A 21695-nucleotide genomic window follows, 5' to 3' on the forward strand; every position below is an offset into this window, starting at 1 on the left:
TCTGGTCAAGGTACACTCTACTAGATCTGTAAGCTCTTCTTGGATTTTACAATATCAAGCATCTGTTTCCCAGATTTGCAATGCTGCCACCGGTCTTCTGTTCACCCATCATCATTTTTTTTCTTTGCAGTGTTGTCCACTGCTCAGTTGATGCAAATGTAGAAAAGAAGCGGCACTTCCAGCAGTAGGAAAAACTTGATTTTATTGCAGAATCAAAGGTCCAACATCCAACACACAGGACAAACTGGATCAGCAGACGCGTTTCACACCATGAAAACGGTGTGAAATTAGTCTGCTGATCCAGTTTGTCCTGTGTGTTCAATGTTGGATGTTGGACCTTTGATTCTGCAATAAAATCAAGTTTTTCCTACTGCTGGAAGTGCCGCTTCTTTTCTACATTTGCACGGACTTTCGGGTTGCGGACCTTTGGCGAGCACCCAGCATTTAGGATTACCATAGCCCGCCTGGATCCTCTGTTTAGCTGAAAGCCTTTGAGCGGTGATTTCTCCTTTCCACTGCTCAGTTGGACATCCCAAAAAATAAGTACTATCAGTGTCCCTCAATGGGCAAGAGAGAAAAAGGCATTGTTTAGAATGACTGTTGCTAAATTAAAGTTGTACCAGAAAAGAATATGAATACCTACTCACCAGATACTTATGCCACTGATTGCTAGCTGAAGTCAATGCGGACACACTTTTGGGAGCACAAATCCAGAGTCCCCTGTTGTGCTCAGTGGTTCCTCCTGCTGAACCCCACATCACTACATTAGTGTGTCCTGTTGTGACATGGTGATTGGAAGGAAGAACCACAGGAGGTAGGCAACATTGAAATTGAATCCAAGGGTCTCAGGGAGCTGGTAGTTATGCCTTTCCCCAGAGAGAGAATTGCATGCAGGAGATTGGTAGAGGATATATGTGAGGATAATGCTTGAAATTGTAAATAGGCTTGAAATAATGCTTGAAAATGCATGATAATGCTTGAAATAGGCGCTGATTTTAGACTCTGTGGCAACGAACACAAGATATCCTAAAAACGACTCAATGCGCACAAGAAAATATAGGTTGCAATCATATGTGACAGACCATACACTTTTAAATAAAAAAAAAAAAAAAAAAAAAAAATCCATCCATAAAGGTCCATAAACCTGAAGAAGCTTAGGTGTGAAATGCATTGAGGCATGGGTGCGGCTATCACTTTCAGGTTGTCTCTGATGTCACTTCCACATCGGTGGAACAAATGCCGATCCTCTGCAGAGAACGGCAGTGCACCTTTAATATCACAGGCTGCGGGTGCCTTTATTGGCACAAAATAATGTAAGCACATATAAATTCATTTGTATTGGATTAGTGGATTTTAATAAATGTACTGCTCTATCAATACATTATCTTTTTGGATCCATGATTCCTATTGAATGCAGGAGAAGAGCTGCAGAGGAGTGCACAATAAATGCTGAACCATATCCGTCATCCTTGTTGGTATATCTCAAAGGCTGAGTAGGTCTTTATGGCCACATATATCTAGCGAGTGGTTTCTATTACCACATGTGGTGGAGCTCTTTATTCTTGAGTGAAGAGATTGTCACTGATATTTAAAGACACGGTGTCTGGGACACAACATTACATATTTATGGACATTATCAATATTGTACATGTGGTATTCTAAGTGCAAATTATTCCACAGATGTATGGACGCGATTTGGAGATGTTTTTGTTGACATTTAAAAAAGTGTATGGTTTATTGTCACATACGTTTGCAACGTATATTTTCTTTTGCACATTGTATCATATTTAATATATCTTGTGTTCATTGGCACAGAGTCTAAAAGCAGCACCTATCTTTACAATTATTATATATATATTCTTAGTGATCTTAACACTTTAAAAGGGGCAGCAGCAAATCATGTAGGGGAATTTTTAGGTTGGCACCCTCCTATATTTTCAGGATAATGTTTGAGCAGAGCTCCTACCACCACAAGTCCATGCCTTACTCCTCACTCCCCTATAGGCTCAATTGTAACAATAGTAAGATTGGCAAAGAGAAATATACAGGTAGTTTTACATATGCCATCTACAGTGTAGTTCTGTTAAGAGCAAACATATAATGCCAACCCTTGGTGCTGAGACAATAGTTGTCTGGTCATGTGCTTGCGCCACCACACAGGCAAAACATGTGCCCTTTAGACCGCATTCACACTAGTCCGACTTGGACCACGACTTGTCAGCCTGACAAGTCGCGGTCTGTTACGCTCCTATTGTGCGGTACAGGAGCCGTTCTAATAGGAGAGACACAAGTCGCTCCGACTTAGAAAAAGGGTCCTGTACTACTTCGGGGCGACCTGGAGGCGACTTGCATAGACAGTCATTTTATGAAGTCCGTGCAAGTCGTGCCGAAGTCGCGCTGCAGTCGACTTCACAGGTCGCCCCCTAAGTCGGAGCGATGTAGTGTGAACCAAGCCTTAAAGTACCATAATAAATTGATACATAATTAAAAAGATAAAAAAACGCAGGCGGATCAAGCCTGGATGTGCAACACCTATGGCAAATTTTTGGCTAGAGATATTGGAGACTACTGGATAAAATAGTGTGAAAAGACAATATTTTTGCAGTAAACAGCTTGCTAAAAAGGTGAAACAAAGGGCCATACACAGTCTGGTAAAAAGCAAATGTATTCAATTTATTTTTGCTTAGGCAGTCCCTGTCAGGAAAACACACTGATTATTGTTTATTGGATATAGCCGCTGGCAAGAATTGCATGTAAAATTTCCAACATGCTAATTGGACCCAAGTTGATTGATGGATTACCTTCGGTACAGTCAGCCTGCCCATACACTTACTGTATATTACATATTTTATATATATATATATATATATATATATATATATATATATATATATACACACACACACATACATTATATATATATATATATATATATACACACACATACATATATATATATATATATATATATATATATATATACACATATATACACACACACACACACATACACACACACATATATACATACACACACACACACATATACACACACATTATACACACGAGATGCCTGCCTTTACACTAACATGAACTTTAGTGACATCCCAGTTTTAGTCCATTGGGTTCAATAATGAGTTGGCCCACCCTTTGCAGCTATAACAGCCTCAACTCTTCTGGGAAGGCTGTCCACAAGGTTTAGGAGTGTGTCTATGGGAATGTTCGACAATTCTTCCAGAATCGCATTTGTGAGGTCGAGAAGTGTTCGAGAAGGCCTGGCTCACAGAAGGCCTGGCTCACAGTCTGCGCTCTAATTCATCCCAAAGGTGTTCTACTGGGTTGAGGTCAGGACTCTGTGCAAGCCAGTCATGCTCCTCTACCCCAAACTTGCTCATCCATGTCTTTATGGACCTTGAATGAGTTTCTGGAAGAATGGTCAAACATTCCCATAGACACACGCCTAAACCTTGTGGACAATCTTCCACAGAGTTGATGAAGAGTTGAAGCCATTATAGCTGCAAAGGGTTTGCCAACTCAATAATGAACCCTATTGACTAAGAATGGGATGCCATTAAAATTCACGTTTGTGTAAAGGCAGGCGTCCTAATACTTTTTGTAATATAGTGTAGAAGGTTGGAATCTCAGCCAGTCCCTGCTAAACTGGACGAGATTCAAAACCATTTATGACCGCCTTAACTCTATGAATATGACCCTTCTATTTGCCCTCTTGAATAAATCATGACTAACCTAAGATCATATAAAGAAGTAATTTATTACAATACATACCAATGCTTCATTTGTGCATTGAAACACATAGCACACGAAGTGACAACCTCCATGTTTTAAAGGCTCTCTGCAGATGAAACCAAAGTGATCCACGTGATGTATTCCCTGAACAGAAACAGGAATTCAAAGCATGATAGATAGCAGAAACCACTCACACAGCAAAACTGAGCATTGTATGTAATCCCATCAAAGTTCTACCACAAGGTCATTATTTAGGCAAATATAGTCTTATGTGTAGGAGATGTGTATTCTTTATATAAAGAGAAAAGAGTGGTATGCTTGGCTCTTGGGACTTCATGTAGAATGCACATATCTCAACATTTTAAGTCCATGTCAGGTTTTCAAAGATGATATGTTCTCAAATACGAAACACAGAAAAACCTTGACTAATCATCTCTCTGTAGGTGGGATCCAATGAGAATCTGCTGTCAATGCCTTTTAATAAATTTGAGAAGGAATATGTGCCTTAAAGTGGAACTTTAGTCAGAAAATATAGTCCTGCTAGAGCACTTCAGGCTGGCCCCATTTCCAGATATAGCTATGTAAAACATTAACCACTTCCCGCCCGCCCTATTACAAAATGACGGCGGGAATGTGGTTGAGTTATCCTGACCGGACGTCATATGACGGCGGCAGGATAACACAGCTCTGGGCGCCCCCCGGGGGCGCGCAGAGCGGCGATCGGTGATGCGAGGTGTCAGTCTGACACCCTGCACCTCCGATCTCAGTAAAGAGACTACTGACGTAGCTCTTTACCATGTGATCAGCCGTGTCCAATCACGGCTGGTCACATCGTAAACAGGAACAGCCGTTGATCGGCTTTCCTTAGTTCGTGCCTGACAGGCACGAGTAAAGGAGCGCCGATCGGCGGCTCCCCTGACAGGGGGGGGGTCGGCACTGGTAATCAGATCATTGATTACCAGTGCAGACCCTCGGGGGGGGTTGCCACTAGATCCACCAGGGATGCCCACTATGACCCCAGGGATGCCCACTTTGACCCCAGGGATGCCCACTATGGCCACCAGGGATGGCAATCAGGGAGCCCCCCATTGCCCTCCCCATCAGTGATGCCCACCAGTGTCCTCCCTATCAGTGCTGCCCACAAGTGCCCATCATTGCCATCCCTTAGTGTCGCCCACCAGTGCCCATTATTGCCCACCAGTGCCGCCTATCAGTGCCCATCAGTGCCGCCCATCAGTGCCCACCAGTGCCGCCTATCAGTGCCCATTAGTGCCTGTCAGTGCCACCTATCAGTGCCCGTCAGTGCCACCTATCAGTGTCCATCAATGCCGCCTATCAGTGCCCAGCAGTGCCGCCTATCAGTGCCTATCAGTGCCACATATCAGTGCCTATCAGTGCCGCATATCAGTGCCTCCTCATCAGTGCCTCCTCATCAGTGCCTCCTCATCAGTGCCTCCTCATCAGTGCCTCCTCATCAGTGCCTCCTCATCAGTGCCTCCTCATCAGTGCCTGTCAGTGCAGTCTCATCAGTGCAGGAAAAAAATTATTTATTTACAAAATTGTATAACAAACAAAAAAACTTTTTTTTTTTTTCAAACTTTTCGGTCTTTTTTTATTTGTTTAGCAAAAAGTAAAAATTGCACAGGTGATCAAATACCACCAAAAGAAAGCTCTATTTGTGGGGGGAAAATGACATAAATTTGGTGTAAGTACAGTGTTGCATGACCGCGCAATTGTCATTCAAAATGCAACAGCGCAAGGGGAAAATTGGCCTGGGCAGGAAGGGAGGGAAGTGCCCTGTATTAAAGTGGTTAAAAAATAAGTGCTTATATTGTTAAAAATTCAGTAAGACACTGTCTCACCCTGCTCTGCATGTGCTCATTTGCTCTCTAGTTTTAGGCACTGCTGAGATTTTAGAGTCTGATCCGATGACAGCCTTGAAGTAGAATTAAATCTTCCTATCCTTTACAACCAAAAGAGCTGCTTCGGTTTGATCTGCAACTGCAATGGTGCTGTACATGTGATCAGTTATGACACCAGCCATTTGATGGTTTGACAGTTTGGTTGAGGACCCAAGCAAATGTGACAGTTAACATTCCTGGAATTAAACTATTTTTTTAAACGGTTAATTCAATGGGTATAGTTCCGCTTTAAGATTTACTACTATTGAAGGGCTCTGGGCTTCAGCAAAATGGCAGCCTCCAGCAAGAAGAAACAGGAGCAATGGTGGAGGCAATTTACAGCACACACAATTTTGGTAGGATAATTATTAATGTGGAATGTACTGTATGTTTCATCAAGCTGTTATGGGTAAAGTTTCACTTTAAGCAGGGCCTACACAGACCAAAAAAACATCCAGTTCAGCAGGAACTGAGCAAATTTTGGTCTGTGTGTACCATTGTTTGTTCACCAAAAGGTGGTCTACCGGCTGGCTCCCGCTAAACGGTCATGTTGGAAAATCAGAATTCGATCAGAGTTTGCAGCTATTGGCTGATGCACTTATTTCTGTATTCTCATGGGGGGAGGGAGAAGGGGGGGTCCCGGCTGTCAGAACACAAAGACACAACGGGAGAGATCACTGCATTAGCATCGCTTGTGTTGATGCGGGGATCTGTAAAAGCTTTTTTTCATTCAACCCGCTGGCTGAACAATAAAACTAAACCTGTATACTCTGCTTTAGCTCCTGGCCTGGGAACCAAAGAGCATAAATCTCACCTGATAGTTACACTATCCAGCATCTGCCAAAAGAAAAATATCAGAGGAGTATGAACTGACCCTTTAATGTAAACCTGTATTCTGTTTATTGCATGAAGAAAAAAATATCCAAATAATGAATCACTTCTTCTGGGCCCACGCTGAACATGTGGATCCAGTAAATAAACTCAACCTTCCTGAAAACTACATCTAAAATCACAAAGGTAATCCAGGGAAGTTATTTACCCACTTAAAGAGGAAGTAAAGTCTTAAGGTTTTTTTTTTTCCCTGCAAAGTAAATGCATAATGTGCTAGTATACATCGCATACTAGCACATTATATGACATGTACCTGCAAATGAAGCCCGCGATGTTACCGCTGGAGGCTGCATCCATCTTCGCCCGTCTTCCTTCGGGGTCTGCGGACTCCGGCTGTATTACTGGCCGGAGTTGCGTGACGTCACTCCCGCGCATGCGCGCAGGAGCCCCTGGTCACGGGACAGGGCTCTGAAGAAATGGCACGGGCAGAATAAAACGGGATTTTTGTCTTACTGTAAAATCCTTTTCTCTTAAGTTCATTGACAGGGGCAGCTCCATATAAAAGTCTTGACCATTGGGTTATGCTGCCCCCTACAGGAGTAGAACATTAGGCAGGAAAAAGCTTTATCAAGTCTATGGGGCCATCCCTGCAGGCATACACCCGCACCACTCTGCTATAGGCTTCAGTTTAGTTGCAAGCAGTGTTTAGTGGAAAAAACCCCAACCCACTCAAGATAGAGGGGGGGGGGGGTGCTGCGTCTGGCAATGAACTTCAGAGAAAATGATTTTACGGTTAGACAAAAATCCAGTTGTTTTCTCCATCGTTCATTGACAGATGCAGCTCCATATAATTATTGACCATTGGGATCTCCCAAAGCAGTATTTGCATGAGGGGTGGGAAAACAACGCAGAAAAAGAACGTAATTCCCAACAAGGCTAAAACTTTAGCCAACCAAATAATATAGAGCTCAACCAGGAACATGAGCTCACCTGAACAACACCCTCAAAGAGACTAAAGCCCCGTACACACGAGAAGAAATTCGACCAGGAAATTTCGTCCCGACGACCGATCTGCCAATTTTCGGCTTGTTAGTATGGTGCTTCCGACAACCGACTGACTTTTCGGCCAATAAAATCCTGGTGTGCAGGCTATATAATTTTTGTCGACCGTCAACACACATCCAATTTTCGTCTCGTTAGTACAGATTTCGACAGGGAAAAATCTTATGAGCAAGACTAGGCATGCTCAGAGATGAAAGAACACATAGAAAGCAATCCAACACATGACATCACTTCTGAAGTAGAATTCTGTCGTACGGGAAAATTCGTGTGCAGTCTAGAGCACATTCCAACCAACCGACACGCACTCTGGACAAAAGACGGACGACCGGTCGGCGGAAATTCGTTGCATGTGTACGTGGCTTAAGTCTTTGACAAACAGCAGCCTGCAAAACCTTACGGCCAAAAGAAGCATCCTAGGATGCCAACACATCTACTTTGTGCACACGTTCACAAAATTCTGCAGACGACCAAGTAGCCACCTTGCCAACTTGTATCACTGACGCTTGATGGCGAAAAGCCCAAGAGGCACTCAGCGCCCTAGGGGAATGTGCCTTCACAGGGAAAAGGAGGAACCTGACCCTTCAGTGAATAAGCCTAAACAACCGTCTGCCTGTTCCATCTGGATATGGTCGCAGTAGACACCGCCAATCCTTTACAAGGTCCCTCGGCAAGGACAAAAAGAGCATCTGATTTTCGGAAAGACTCAGTGGCCGCCAGGTAAACCCTGATCGCTTGGACCACATCCAAAGAATGTAAAGCAATTTCCTTAGGATGTATGGGCTTAGGACATGAAGGCAGCACAATGTCTTCATTTAGAAACCACCTTAGGAAGAAACGACTGACTAGGTCAAAGTACCACTTTATCTCTGTGGACCACCAAATAAGGTGAACGTCAGGAAAGCGCCGCCAATTCAGATACTCTGCGAGCAGAAGTAATAGCCACTAAAAAAGGCAACCTTCTGAAAAAATGTAAGCAGAGGAATCTCCCTAATGTTCTCAAAAGGAGGTTTTTGAAGAACAGAAAAATACCAAATTCAGATCCAATGGAGGTAATGGGGATCGCCTTGGAGGGGCCACATGACAGACCCCTTGGATAAAGGTGCAAATCAACGCATGCGAGGCTAAAGGACGTTGGAAAAACACAGTCAAGGCCGACACTTGGCCTTTAATAGTGGCCAATGCCAACTTCTGTTCGACACCTCTTTGAAGGAAAGCAGAGATTCTAGCCACCGAAAAAAAGGCGAGGATGCACGTTCATGGATTAAACACAAAGAAATGTACGATTTCTACGTACGATGATAGATCTTCCTGGAAGTAGACTTCCTGGCCTTCAACAGTGTAGGAATCACTGAATCAGAAAGACCTGCCACGCCGTTAAAACCAGCGACTGTAAAGCATGAAGGAAGATCAGCCCCTGAGAGGAAGTCTCCAAGGGGCATCAGCGACCATTCTTAAAAGATCTGCATACAAAGACTAGCAAGGCCAGTCTGGAGCCACCAGAATAACTGGAATCCCCTCTGCCTCTATTCTGTGCAGAAGCCTCAGCAGGAGTTTCAGCGGTGGAAATGCATAGATCAGCTGCTAATGACCCCAAGGGGCCACCAGTGCATCTACGGCATCGGCTAGGGGATCCCGTGACCTCGCTGCAAGCCTTTGAACATTCCTGTTGAGCCGAGAGACCAACAGGTCAACATCGGGTGTCCCCCACTGAGCACACATGAGATGAAACACCTCCGGGTGTAGAGACCATTCCCCCTGATCCAACACCTGACAGCTCAGGTAGTCTGCCTGCTTGTTTTCCACACCAGGAATGTGCACCGCAGAGAGCTGGAACGAAATACTCAGCCCATTTCAAGATCTCGGCCACCTCCCAGGCCACTAGGACACTCTTGGTGCCCCCTTGATGAGTGATGTAAGCCACGGCCGTGGCGTTGTCCAGTTGAACCCAGACTGGACAACCTTGTAGACGATTTGTCCAGTGATAAAAGGCAAAGTTTTATTGCCCTGAGTTCCAGAACATTGATCGGTAGTCTGGACTCTTCCACTGTCCAAGACCTCTGGGAACACAGTTTCTCCAGCACCCCTCCCCAGCCGGACAGGCTGGCGTTCGTGGTGACCACGGTCCAATACAAAGGAAGGAAAGACTTTCCCTGGCGCAATGCCAATGAGCAAAGCCCCCATAGAAGAGCAGTCTTTGTGTTGTGACTCAACCGAATCATAAGAGTCCAAGGACTTTGGATATTTGTTTAAATTGACCAGAATTTCCCTCTGTAAGGGAGGAATCTGGCGTGGAACTGAGCAAATGGGACACCATCAAGCCTAAGACTCTCATGCAAGTCCGCAGAGAAGACAGATTGTTGGACAGCAACAAATTGCCCCCTGCAACTTCTGCAGTTTGTCCAGGGGAAGAAAAACCTTTGCCGACGCGGAGCCCAGAATCAGACCCAGGTAGACCAGACTTGAGGATGGTACCAGGGCTGATTTTGCGAAATTGATAGTCCAACTGAACTCTTGCAGAGTCCTTACAGTGATTGCCAAATTCTTCAACAGAGCTGAATGACAATCTGCTCTTACAGAAGATCGTCCAGGTACCCCAGGACCGCAATCCCCCTTCTGACGTAGAAGTGCCAATATCGGAGCCAACACTTTTGTGAAGACCCTGGGAGCAGAGGCGAGACCAAAGGGAAACGGCACAAATTGAAAGTGCGCCTCTCCCACATCAAAGCGAAGAAAATGCTGGTGTCCAGCATAGATAGGGATGTGTAGATATGCGTCCTTGATAATCGATAAGAGGCCAACAGGTCTCCCTGATGTAGGGACACCACCACCGTGCAAATAGATTCCATTTGAAACTTCTGAACCCGCACAAAGCGGTTCAAAGCTTTGAGATCCAGGATTGGATCTCACTTGGATTGGATGCACTTTGCTGTCCTTCCTGGGCACATTGAACAGGTTTAAATAAAGCCCTTGAAAAATTTCCCGAGAGGGAACTGGCACAATTACTCCATGCGACAGCAGATCTTGCACCGCCTGTTCTCAGCTTACCCAACCATGTCTTCTCGGAACCCCCAGAAGACCTAAATGGCTTAGCTCCTTTCTCTTGTGCCCCGGAGGCACGAAAGGGCCGCCTATGAGCAGTAAATGAAGGCCCCCGTCTATTATGTGGTGTCTTGCTCTTGGTGGATTGGTTAAGAAGAGTACTCTTCCCGCCTGTAAGGCCTTTGATCAACTCATCCAAGGAGGAACCAGTTTGTCCCCCTTAAAGGGAAGGTCAGAAAGAGCCTTTTTGGAAGTCTGGTCCGCAGACCAGTTTTTAGCCACACCCTTCGTCTAATCGCAACCCCATTCGCAAACACTCTGGCCATCCAGCGACGCATCACATTTATATAGAAGAGCTTGGATCAATTGATCAGTTAGCTCATTCAGTCCCGATGGACCGGTTTCAGTATTGAGCCCGCGATCACATGCAAATGGTGGGACAGAGACTTAATCCATCTATCCACGGGGTCTGTAAATACCTGGGACTCCTCCACTGGAACTACTGTAGACTTGTTTAGTCTGGCAACCGGATGATACACCTTTGGGGGTACAGTTCACCTAGCGGATACCGCGTCCGTGTGGGGTAGCGCCTTTTAAAGCGCTTAGGCACCACTAACATTTGTTTGATGCGCCCCCACTGTTCATTGACAAGGTTGTCAAAAAATTCCAGATAGGGAAAAACCTTGTCCGACTTCTGGGATTTGCGGATGCCAAAAGACACCTGTGTCCGACTTTCCCAAGGAGGGGCCCAAGTCCACCCCCAGACCGCCAGAGAAATGGGGGGACTCACCATACCAACGGCATCAGACGGGCACCACTCCAAACAGACTACCTCTTCAACCGGGGTGGGGGTGCTGACGGCCAGGGAGTACGCTGGGACTCAGGGCAACCCAGGTCGTATGCATCCTGGCGAGGGGTTTCAGTCGTGGGCCAGCCCCCGTCAATCATCGGGGCTCTGTCGTGGCGAGGCCTAGTGCTGGACTATAACCTGCACACGCTCGCTGGCCGGGCTGGGAGACCTTAAGGATCTAGAATATCTAGTCTGAACCCCAGCCTGCTGTTGCTTGTAGTTCTCTCAGGAACAAAACTAACTAAGTAAAAAATGAAGTCTTACAAAAAGGTTTGCAAAAAAAAAAAAAAAACCAGCTAAGACCGAAGTCCCAGCAGGGAACTAGGTCCTACTCCTAAACTAGGCAGAAACAAACTGAGGGCTATAGCAGTGTGTGTGGGTGTATGCCTGCAGGGACGGCCCCATAGAGTGGTAAAGAGTTTTCCTGCCCAATGTTCTACTCCTGTAGGGGGCAGCATAACCAATGGTCAATAATTATTTGGAGCTTCATCGGACAATGGACGATAGAGAAATGGTAGTCTTTGCAATATTTCTTTCATGTGGTATTTGCGCAGCAGTCTTTGAAACGCAATTGTTTTAGAAAAAATACATTTCACTGAATTTTTAAAAAAAAACTAAAACAAAGTTAGCCCATTTTTTTTTTTTTTTTTTTTGTATATTGTGAAAGATTATGTCACGCTAAGTAAATAGATACCTAAAATGTTACAGTTTAAAAATGCGCACACTCGTGGAATGGCGACAAACAACGGTACTTAAATATCTCCATAGGCGACACTTCTGGCAATCCCTCACGTGATTTGAACACAGTTTAGATTTTTGGGGGCGTGACTTACGTATGCGTTTTCTTTGGTGCGCAAGCTCACGGCAAAGGGGAGGGGCATGTGACAGTAATAGGCAGTGACTATGGAGGGATCTGGAGTCTAAAAAGACCCCAAACCTCTCCAATGCAATTTAAAGTATTCAAAACGCTGAAATCTGCATTTTTGAATGATGACTTTTTTTTTTTAAATCAGCGCAGTCGGCAGCCAAGCAACCCAGAAGTGACGTTGCTTCCAGGTTACATGATCAGAGACCCGATCAAAGCATAATCCGTCTTTGTTCGGGACTCTAACCAGCCAGCGGACGTGCCAGGTGGGATGGGAGACGCGGGTAGAGCCGCGGAAGGCAGCGTCGGCTCTAAAAAAAAAAAAAAAAACAGTGTCGGGGTGATGCCTGTAGCTACGTAGCTAGAGGCATCACCCCGGTACAACCACTTCTATGATATGTCCGTTTGGGATAGTGATAAAATATGAAACACATGGCCACAGTATTATATTAACCATAACGCCCTTGTCTTTAACACATCTGTTGAATATACTTTTCTGTTCTGTAAACTAATTTTTATGTTGACAAATTAAAGTAAATGTAAATCCTAACTGGATAACATTCAGATAACTAAAGAACTAGGCATAATGCAAAACTTGCCATGGCTTTTTTTTTTTTTTCTTAAAAAAAGGTGGTCACAATGTCCTATCCTTCTGGCATCTCAGTGCTATGGATCTCCTTTAGCCTCTTTTAATAAACACAGTATCTCACAAAAGTGGGTACACCCCTCTCAGTTTTGTAAATTTTTTATTCTTTGGGATGTGCAGGAATGAGAGATTCGCATCATGGATGTGCAGCCAACAAATCTACAGCAACTGCATGATGCCATCATGTTAATATGTATCAAAATTTCTGAGGAATGCCATGTAGAACTTCCAGTGACCAGTAAGAGAGAGAGCGATAACACCACATTTAACACATCTGCTCCCCATTCACACCTTAGACCTTGTAACACTAACGAGTCACATGACACCGGGGAGAAAAAATGGCTAATTGGGCCCAATGTGGACATTTTCACTTTGGGGGTGTACTCACTTTTGTTGCCAGCGGTTTAGACATTAATGGCTGTGTGTTGAGTTATTTTGAGGGGACAGCAAATTTACACTGTTATACAAGCTGTACACTCACTACTTTACATTGTAGCAAAGTGTCATTTCTTCAGTGTTGTCACATGAAAAGATATAATAAAATATTTACAGAAAATGTGAGGGGTGTACTCACTTTTGTGAGATACTGTGTGCACTTAGGCCACTCAGCTTGCATATCATTGCTCTGGACCAGCTTCCAAATCGTAACAGTGGGCCATGCCCTCCCAATATGCATCAGAGATGTGTGGATTTTTTTTGTTTTAATTATGTCTGGACACATACACTCACCGGCCATTATATTAGGTACACCTTGCTAGTACAGGGGTTGATTGCCCATTTGCGTTCAGAACAGCCTTAATTCTTCATGGCATAGAGTCAAGGTGTTGGGAACATTCCTCAGAGATTTTGATCCATATTGACATGATAGCATCACGCCAGTTGCTGTAGATTTGTTGGCTGCACATTCATGATGCAAATCTCTCATTCCACCACATCCCAAAGGTGCTCTTTTGGATTGAGATCTGGTGACTGCCTCTCACTGGATATTTTCTCTTTTTCAGACCATTCTCTGCAAACCCTGAAGATCGGTTGTACGTGAAAATCCCAGTAGATCAGCAGTTTTTGAAATACTAAGACCAGTCCTTCTGGCACCAACAACAATGCCACGGTCAATGTCACTTAAATCCCCTTTCTTCCCAATTCGGAAGCTCGGTTTGAACGTCAGCAAGTCATCTTCACCACGTCTAGATGCCTAAAAGAGTTGCTGCCATGTGTTTTGCTGATTAGCAATTTATGTTACCAAGCAATTTGACAGGTGTACCTAATAAAGTGCCCGGTGAGTGTATACTTTTTTTGCTAAACAAATGAAAAAAGACCAAAAATTTTTGAAAAAACGTCTTAGTTTCGGTTCTAAAATTTAGCAAACAGGTAATTTTTCTCCTTCACTGATGTGCACTGATAAAGGATGCGCTGATTTGCACTGTTGGGCTGCACTGATGATCAGCATCCCGATTATCAGTGTAGATGCCCCCTAAGGCCCCTTTCACACAGCCTGTCCGTCGGACGGAGTTCGTTTTTCTCAGCGGGGGATCGATCTGCCGATCCCCGCTGAGCAGGAGGATGACAGCGGTGTCTCCGCACTGTGTGCAGAGACACAGCTGTCAGGTTCCCATACATCTCTATGGGGGAATCAGATGGGAACGGACCGTCAGTCCGTTCTCATCCAAACCGATACGCTGGACAGATGGAAAATAGGGTTTCCATCCGTCCAGATTTGACAGATCGGATGTCAGTGGACATGTCTCCGCTGACATCAGATGCCCCATAGGGATACATCGGGGGCGGGTTCAGATCCGCCAAAAAAACTGACAGGCAGATCTGAACGGTCCGCCTGTGTGAAAGAGCCCTTACACATCTGATGGTTACCAATAAGTGGCAAGTGTGTTTACATCCTGATTAGCTGTGATTGGACGCAGCCGATTACGTTCTAAGGGCTGCTGTGATTGTTTTCTTTACTCTGATCAGCTGTGAGTGAAGGACACAGTGTTCACAAATCACACAGCAGGAGGTGCAGTTCTGGAAGGGCATCAATAGATGCCCTCCTAGAACTGGGTGACATTCGGCTATAGCGCGGTTGGCAAGTGGTTAAAGTGGTGACTGGCCTCAGGTGATACACAAATCAAACAAATCTTCCTACATAAGCTGCATCTGTTTATTTGCAGCCCTCTCCCCTCCATCCCTCATCCATTCTAAGCGCTGAATTTATAAAACTCGTTTAAGCTTTCAGAAAGTAGGAGGCAGAGCGCTGAATTTACACACTGCAGAGCTCAGGGAGAAGGAAATGGAGGGAAAGGACCCTCCTCTGTCACACAGTAAACAGAAACAGAGCTGATGCTGTCAATTGCAGGCTGTGTGCTGGAGCTGCCTGATGTGTCACCTTTTTTCTCTTGGTGTCAGGAAAACTTATCAGAAGTGACAACAAGAAGTGAAGTGATAACAGAAGAAGGGGGTAGCAGACAGAAACTACACTTAGTGCTTTTGATTGAGAATACTCCACATTATAGAGGGATAGAATTTGTTCATATGTCAGGTCCGAGGTTTACAAGCAGTTAATGCCTACTTAATCTCATATCGTTTAAACCTTTTCTCCAAAAGAAGAAAAAATGATTGTGCCCCCGCCAGAACTTAGCGGCCAGTGCTCTTAGCCATTGGCTGATCAGATGCCCATGGATAGACCTTTTTCGGTAATGCCTCTTAGACAGAAGCCAACTGAATATCGGACCAGCTGCCGTACACATGGGCAGAATGATTCCGTGTGTGCGGCCCTTAACCATTACAACAAAACCCTCCAACAGCGTGCAAAAAGGGTACCTGCTTGGGCCGCCAGCCACTCCGGGACATGTCACAAGTCCCAGGAGGCGGCAGGACTAGTCCCCACAGATCCACTTTTCCTTGCGCATGCGCAGCAGGTTAAGTCCCAGCTGGCTGCCAAAAAAAAAAAAAATGCCAAAGAATGGAAGCCCAGTGAAGAATTCATTGGAAGACCACACTGGTTACAAACCAGCATCTACAGTATTTGTTCATGATGACTTTTTTTTTTTTTTTTTAAGGAGTGAAGTTCCTCTTTTAATATTTTACTATTATAAAACATTTCTAGACTTACCTGAGAACAAAAGGATATCTCTTTAAAGCTCTTTTCAATAACAATCCTCTTTGTGTCAGGGCTGATCAAGTAAACCTCCGACTGGCCAATCTTAAAAGAAACATCAAAATGTATGTCAGTCCATGGTGTATAAAAAGTTACATCAGATTGATAAATGCTTTATCTAAAAGCATAACTAAACCCAAGAGCAAAAGGTTATAGTATTACTAAAGGCAAAACATTTTTTTAATTTTGGATAGAGTGGAGAGAGATGACAGCACCTGTCAGTCCTTACTGTTCTCTGTGCCCCTGCTAGGGAGATTCACCTTCTCTATTAGGTCTCATTTTCTCATATAGATCTCTATAAGGCTTCTGTCACACGGTCCGTGCTGCTCAGCGGGGGATCAATACACTGATCCCCCACTGAGCAGGCAGGTGACACCTCTCTGTGTGCGAAGAGGGAGGTGTCAGAGCCCCATGCATCTCTATGGAGAATCGGATGAGAGGGGACCGCCTGTCCATTCTCATCCGATCCGATCCCCTGGACGGATGGAAAATAGGGTTTCCATCCGTCCGGATTTCCCAGACAGGATCGGATGCAGATGGCAGCGAACATGTCTCCACTGACATCCGCTGCCCCATAGGGATGCATGGAGGATCCGATCAAAACTGACAGGTGGATCTGATCGGATCGCTTGTGTAAAAGGACCCTAAGGCTAAATTTACACTTGTGTACACTTGTGGGAAACACTAGCGCACACTTCAATGTGTTAAAGCAGGTGGTGAGGAGGTGATACAATGCCTCCTCAATGCCCGTCAAATGCTCTCTCAAGAGTGATCCAAACATGGATCGCTCTTCAGGGAGCAACACTAGCGCGAAATTAGTCCCCTTTGCTGTTATCACTGAGAGTGAAAGTAAAATAAATTCCACATTTTGGGTTGTCATTAGAACATGAATAGAGGGGAAGTCCTCTAACGCAGACACTACCTCCGATAACCCCGGTGACAACCTGGGATTTCCTCACTTTGACGGAATTTCCTCTCACTATCAGACAGGAAGTGAAGAGAAACCTCCCCAATGCGACACAGGGGACAAAATAAGAGCCTTAGGCTTCTTTCACACGGTCCGCCTCCGCAGGCGGATCCGTGTTGCTCAGCGGGGATCGATCCGCGATCCCCGCTGAGCCGGGCGGATGACAGCTCCGTCTCCGCTTGCAGAGCGGAGAGGGAGGTGTCTCAGCACCCGCTGCCCTCTATGGGGGATCGGAGGAGAGCGGACCGCTTGTCCGCTCTCATCAGATCTGCTCCGCTCCGATTACTGAACGGATGGAAAAATAGGGTTTCCATCCGTCCAGATTTCAGCACAGGATCGGATGCGGATGGCAGCGGGTGTCCCGCTGCCCCATAGAGCTGCATGGAGGATCCGATCAGATCCGCCTAAAAAACTGACAGGCGGATCTGATCGGACCGCCCGTGTGAAAGAGCCCTTACAGGGCACATAACTCTCCATTACGCTACCCAAAAAAAGTTTGGCTTTTAATTCTAATTTTAATACATTGCAACTTGCCGGTTCTTAGATATGGTGGTGGGATTTGTTTATTTTTCAGGTCAAAAACATGTTTTAGCAAGTACAGGAAATACCTGCTGATCTTTGCAGATGCCTGATTTACTAAACAATATCAACGACCTTCCAAACGATCTTCCGCAAACTACAAAACACCTCCCCCTATGCAACAAAGGTGGAGAGGACATTTTAGTCCAAACCTGAAAAGCAGCCTTGTAAGACAACACAGCTACCTCCATACTGTATATACAGCTCACAGAGTGATTGAAGTCACCCATAGACAGGAGGTGTGGTATTCGCAGGATTAGCAACTGAAAAAGGAAAGAGAAAACTAATGCAGACACCAAATCCAATGACCGGTACAGTATGCTGCAATGTATTACATTTTTGTTCTGGGTTTAGATACACTATGCTTCAGCAAACAATTATTTTTGCTTCCCATACAAATACGGTTTTCACTCTTTTTGTATCTCAAGGATGATAATCTCCTGCAGCATGTTCCAGACACTTTGTTTACCTGAACTCACCCCAGCATTGGCTGCATATTACTTTCCTGAATTGGCTCCCTAGTAGTGACAACACTAGGTTATGCCTGCACAATGTGTGTCAGCACAGCTACTTGTAGTCTTAAACAGAGGCACATTCAGCTTTGTGACAATGTAGGAGCACAACCGGGAGACAGTCAGCGGTACACATCGGTCTGTGTACACCCAGCTTTAGTCCGCGGGTCACCGTGAGCAGGCAGGTAGGTAGGTTTTTTTTTATTTTTGCATGTCTCTTCTGCAATAAAAAGCCTGCCTGCTCGCAGAATTTTAGTTTCACTTAAATAAATGTTATCTAACAATCTAGTGCTAGTACAGCAGAAAATCTGTCTATATGATGTCAGCTCATGTTGGATTGGCTACACTTACACATACTTCTAGATAATGGCAGCAGCCCTGCTACTGAATATGTGCAATAAATCCAAACATATATTTGTAGGCTTTTGAAAACTGGAGTCAAAGGTGAACTTTTACCCACTGAGATCAAATCAAAAAGAAATTGTGTTTTTTTAAGTGTATTTAACCCCCTGCTACTTTTTAATCTTTTAAATATAAAACTGAAAGCATTTTGTTATACGAGAACCTAGTGAGCTGATAACAGTACAGAGGCACAGGGACTACTTCCCGGTTAGAATGATGCACAGCTCTTTCTGAGGGGCTACAGAATATCTTCCTCATGTTATACAAATGCGAAGAAGGGAAGTCCTAAAAAATGTCCTGTCCTAGACTGATAATGTTACTTTTCTACAAAACAGTAAAATGAGTAAGCATGGCCGCTCTAGGGCAGCTGTCTACAAACTGGCCCTTTGCCTTCCTTTATCCAGTCCTTTGGGCACTATTCCTTCCACTGACGAGAATGATGGGGCACTATTCCTTCCACTGACACCAATGATAGGGCACTATTCCTTTCACAGACGAGAGTGTTGGGGCACTATTCCTTCCACTGACACCAATGGTGGGGCACTATACCTCCCACTGACACCAATGATGGGGCACTACTATACCTCCCACTAATACCAATGATGGGGCACTATACCTCCCACTAATACCAATGATGGGGCACTATACCTCCCACTAATACCAATGATGGGGCACTTTACCTCCCACTAATACCAATGATGGGGGCACTATTACTCCCACTAATACCAATGATGGGGGCACTATACCTCCCACTAAAACCAATGATGGGGCACTATACCTCCCACTAAAACCAATGATGGGGTATTATACCTCCCACTAAAACCAATGATGGGGCACTATACCTCCCACTACAACCATAGATGGGGCACAATTCATCCCACGAATACCAATGAAAGGGCACTATTCCTCCTCCTACTGACCACTAGGGCGCTGTAATTTTAACTCCCACTGACCACCAAGCCTGAAGTATTGCTTACCTCACTGACGATGGGGCATTTTCTACTCTCACTGGCCACTCCGGCTCCCCTAAAGCCAGGAGGACAGTAAACTGGCCCTTTGTTGGGAAAGTTTGAAAGTACCCCTGCTTTATGGCATGCATGCTACTAGTAGAATGACCAGGTTAAAAAAAAAAAAAAAAAAGGAAGGAAGGAAGGAAGGAAGGAAGGAAGGAAGAAGGGGAAAAAAACTGAATTTTTGTAAAATCTTACCTGTAAAATTCCTTTCTCCGAGTCCTCCGACAGTCGCCGCCTCTTCATATTCGTCACAATGGGGTATTAGACTTTGCTCCGAAGGAGTAGCTAGGCAACAGAATATGTTAACATTAAAGCTTTTAACATATCCCACCCTCAAGGGGTGGTCCCCTCAGTCAATACCCTTCTACTTCCTGCAACCATATCTCAGTTTCAGTGGAATAGCAGTAGAGTATACAACCAAACCCCAAAAGAGGGGCGGGGGCGGCGACTGTCGGAGGACTCAGAGAAAGGAATTTTACAAAAATTCCGTTTTCTCTTACGTCCTCCGACAGTCGCCGCCTCTTCATATTCGTCACAATGGGGACGTCCCAAAGCAGTGCAAACATGAGGGGTGGGAAACGCATCCGCGCCGTAAGGCAACGCAGTCTCCGCATCAAAGAAAGGAACCTTACCAAAGGAAGGAAACCAGCTGGGCAACAGGAAAAAAATTGCTCAACAGGAGCAACAACCCAGGAAAAAACAAAGAACCAGGGGATAAAAAAACCTATCCCAACAGCCAGAGGTCCCAACAAGGGACCCTAGGGAACTGCCGCACTAAGAACTTTGCGGCCAAAGGAAGCATCCGCCGATGCCTGAACATCTACCTTGTAGAATTTTGTGAAAGTGTGCACGGTCGACCAGGTCGCCGCCTTACACACCTGGGCTACAGAAGCCCCATGACGACAGGCCCAAGACGTACTCAGAGACCTAGTAGAGTGCGCCTTCACAGGCAAAGGGGGAACCTTCCCCTGCAAAGCATATGCCTGTTCAATGGTCTGCCTGATCCATTTGGCGATGGTAGAAGCCGACGCCGCCATGCCCTTCCGAGGACCCTCAGGAAGAACAAACAAGGAATCCGTCTTTCGAAAAGACTCAGTCGATTTAAGGTAAACCCTTATCGCCCGAACAACATCCAAAGAATGTAGTCTCACCTCTTTCGGGTGTTTAGGCTTCTCGCACAGCGAAGGCAAGACAATATCCTCATTTAGATGGAATTCCAAAACTCGCTTCGGAAGAAAAGAAGGATTAGGTCGCAAGACCACCTTATCCAAGTGAATAACCAGATACAGAGACTTGCAGGACAAAGCCGCCAGCTCCGACACTCTGCGAGCCGAAGTGATCGCAACCAAAAAGGCGACCTTTTTGGACAGCATAGACAACGAGATCTCCCTGATCTGTTCAAAAGGAGCACGTTGTAACACAGATAGAACGAGATTCAAGTCCCAAGGGGGCAGAGGATCCCTCCTAGGAGGAACCAGATGCCGCACACCCTGAACAAAAGTGCCAACCAAGGAGTTGGAAGCCACGGGACGTTGAAGAAGAACGGCCAGCGCAGACACCGGACCCTTTATCGTAGCCAGCGCCAAACGCTGATCGACACCCATTTGAAGGAAGGACAACACTCGGGAAACCGAGTACGTGCGGGGTGAAAACCCCCTGGACTCACACCAGGCAAAATAGGCCTTCCAAGTACGGTAGTAAACCTTCCCCGAGGAAGACTTCCTCACGTTGATCAAGGTATGAACAACCTCAGGGGAGAGACCCCTCTCCTTCAGGACCTCGGTCTCAACAGCCAGGCCGTCAAAGCCAGCGACTGTAAAGCAGGATGGTATATCGGCCCTTGAGACAGGAGATTGTCTTGAAGAGGCAGACGCCACGGGGCGTCGACCGCCAGATTCACGAGGTCTGCGTACCAGGACCGGCGTGACCAATCCGGCGCCACAAGAATCACCGTGCTGCGTTCCGAGTGAAACCTGCGAAGGAACCTGGACAGCAACTGAATCGGTGGAAACGCGTACATCAGCTTGTACTTATGCCACGGGGCCACTAACGCGTCCGACGCGTCTGCCCGAGGGTCGCGCGCCCTTGCCACGAACCTTCTCACCTTGTTGTTGAGACGAGACGCGAACAGGT

At 45.5% G+C, this 21695-nt stretch overlaps 1 protein-coding gene across 7 annotated transcripts in view; it reads right to left on the minus strand.

Moving 5' to 3' along the window:
* The window catches only part of TBC1D1 (TBC1 domain family member 1), a 379700-nt gene that overhangs the window by 173303 nt on the left and 184702 nt on the right, over positions 1 to 21695 (minus strand). For all 7 annotated transcript variants that reach the window (XM_082248068.1, XM_082248069.1, XM_082248071.1 and 4 more), the window contains 2 exons: positions 16045 to 16134; positions 3787 to 3891 (listed from right to left, as the gene is read on the minus strand). In XM_082248068.1, coding sequence (XP_082104194.1) covers positions 3787 to 3891; positions 16045 to 16134 — 195 coding nt within the window. The remainder of the gene's footprint in view (positions 1 to 3786; positions 3892 to 16044; positions 16135 to 21695) is intronic.

The sequence above is a fragment of the Pelophylax lessonae genome (assembly GCF_965119305.1).
Source record: "Pelophylax lessonae genome assembly, chromosome: 1".
Classification (NCBI taxonomy): domain Eukaryota; kingdom Metazoa; phylum Chordata; class Amphibia; order Anura; family Ranidae; genus Pelophylax; species Pelophylax lessonae.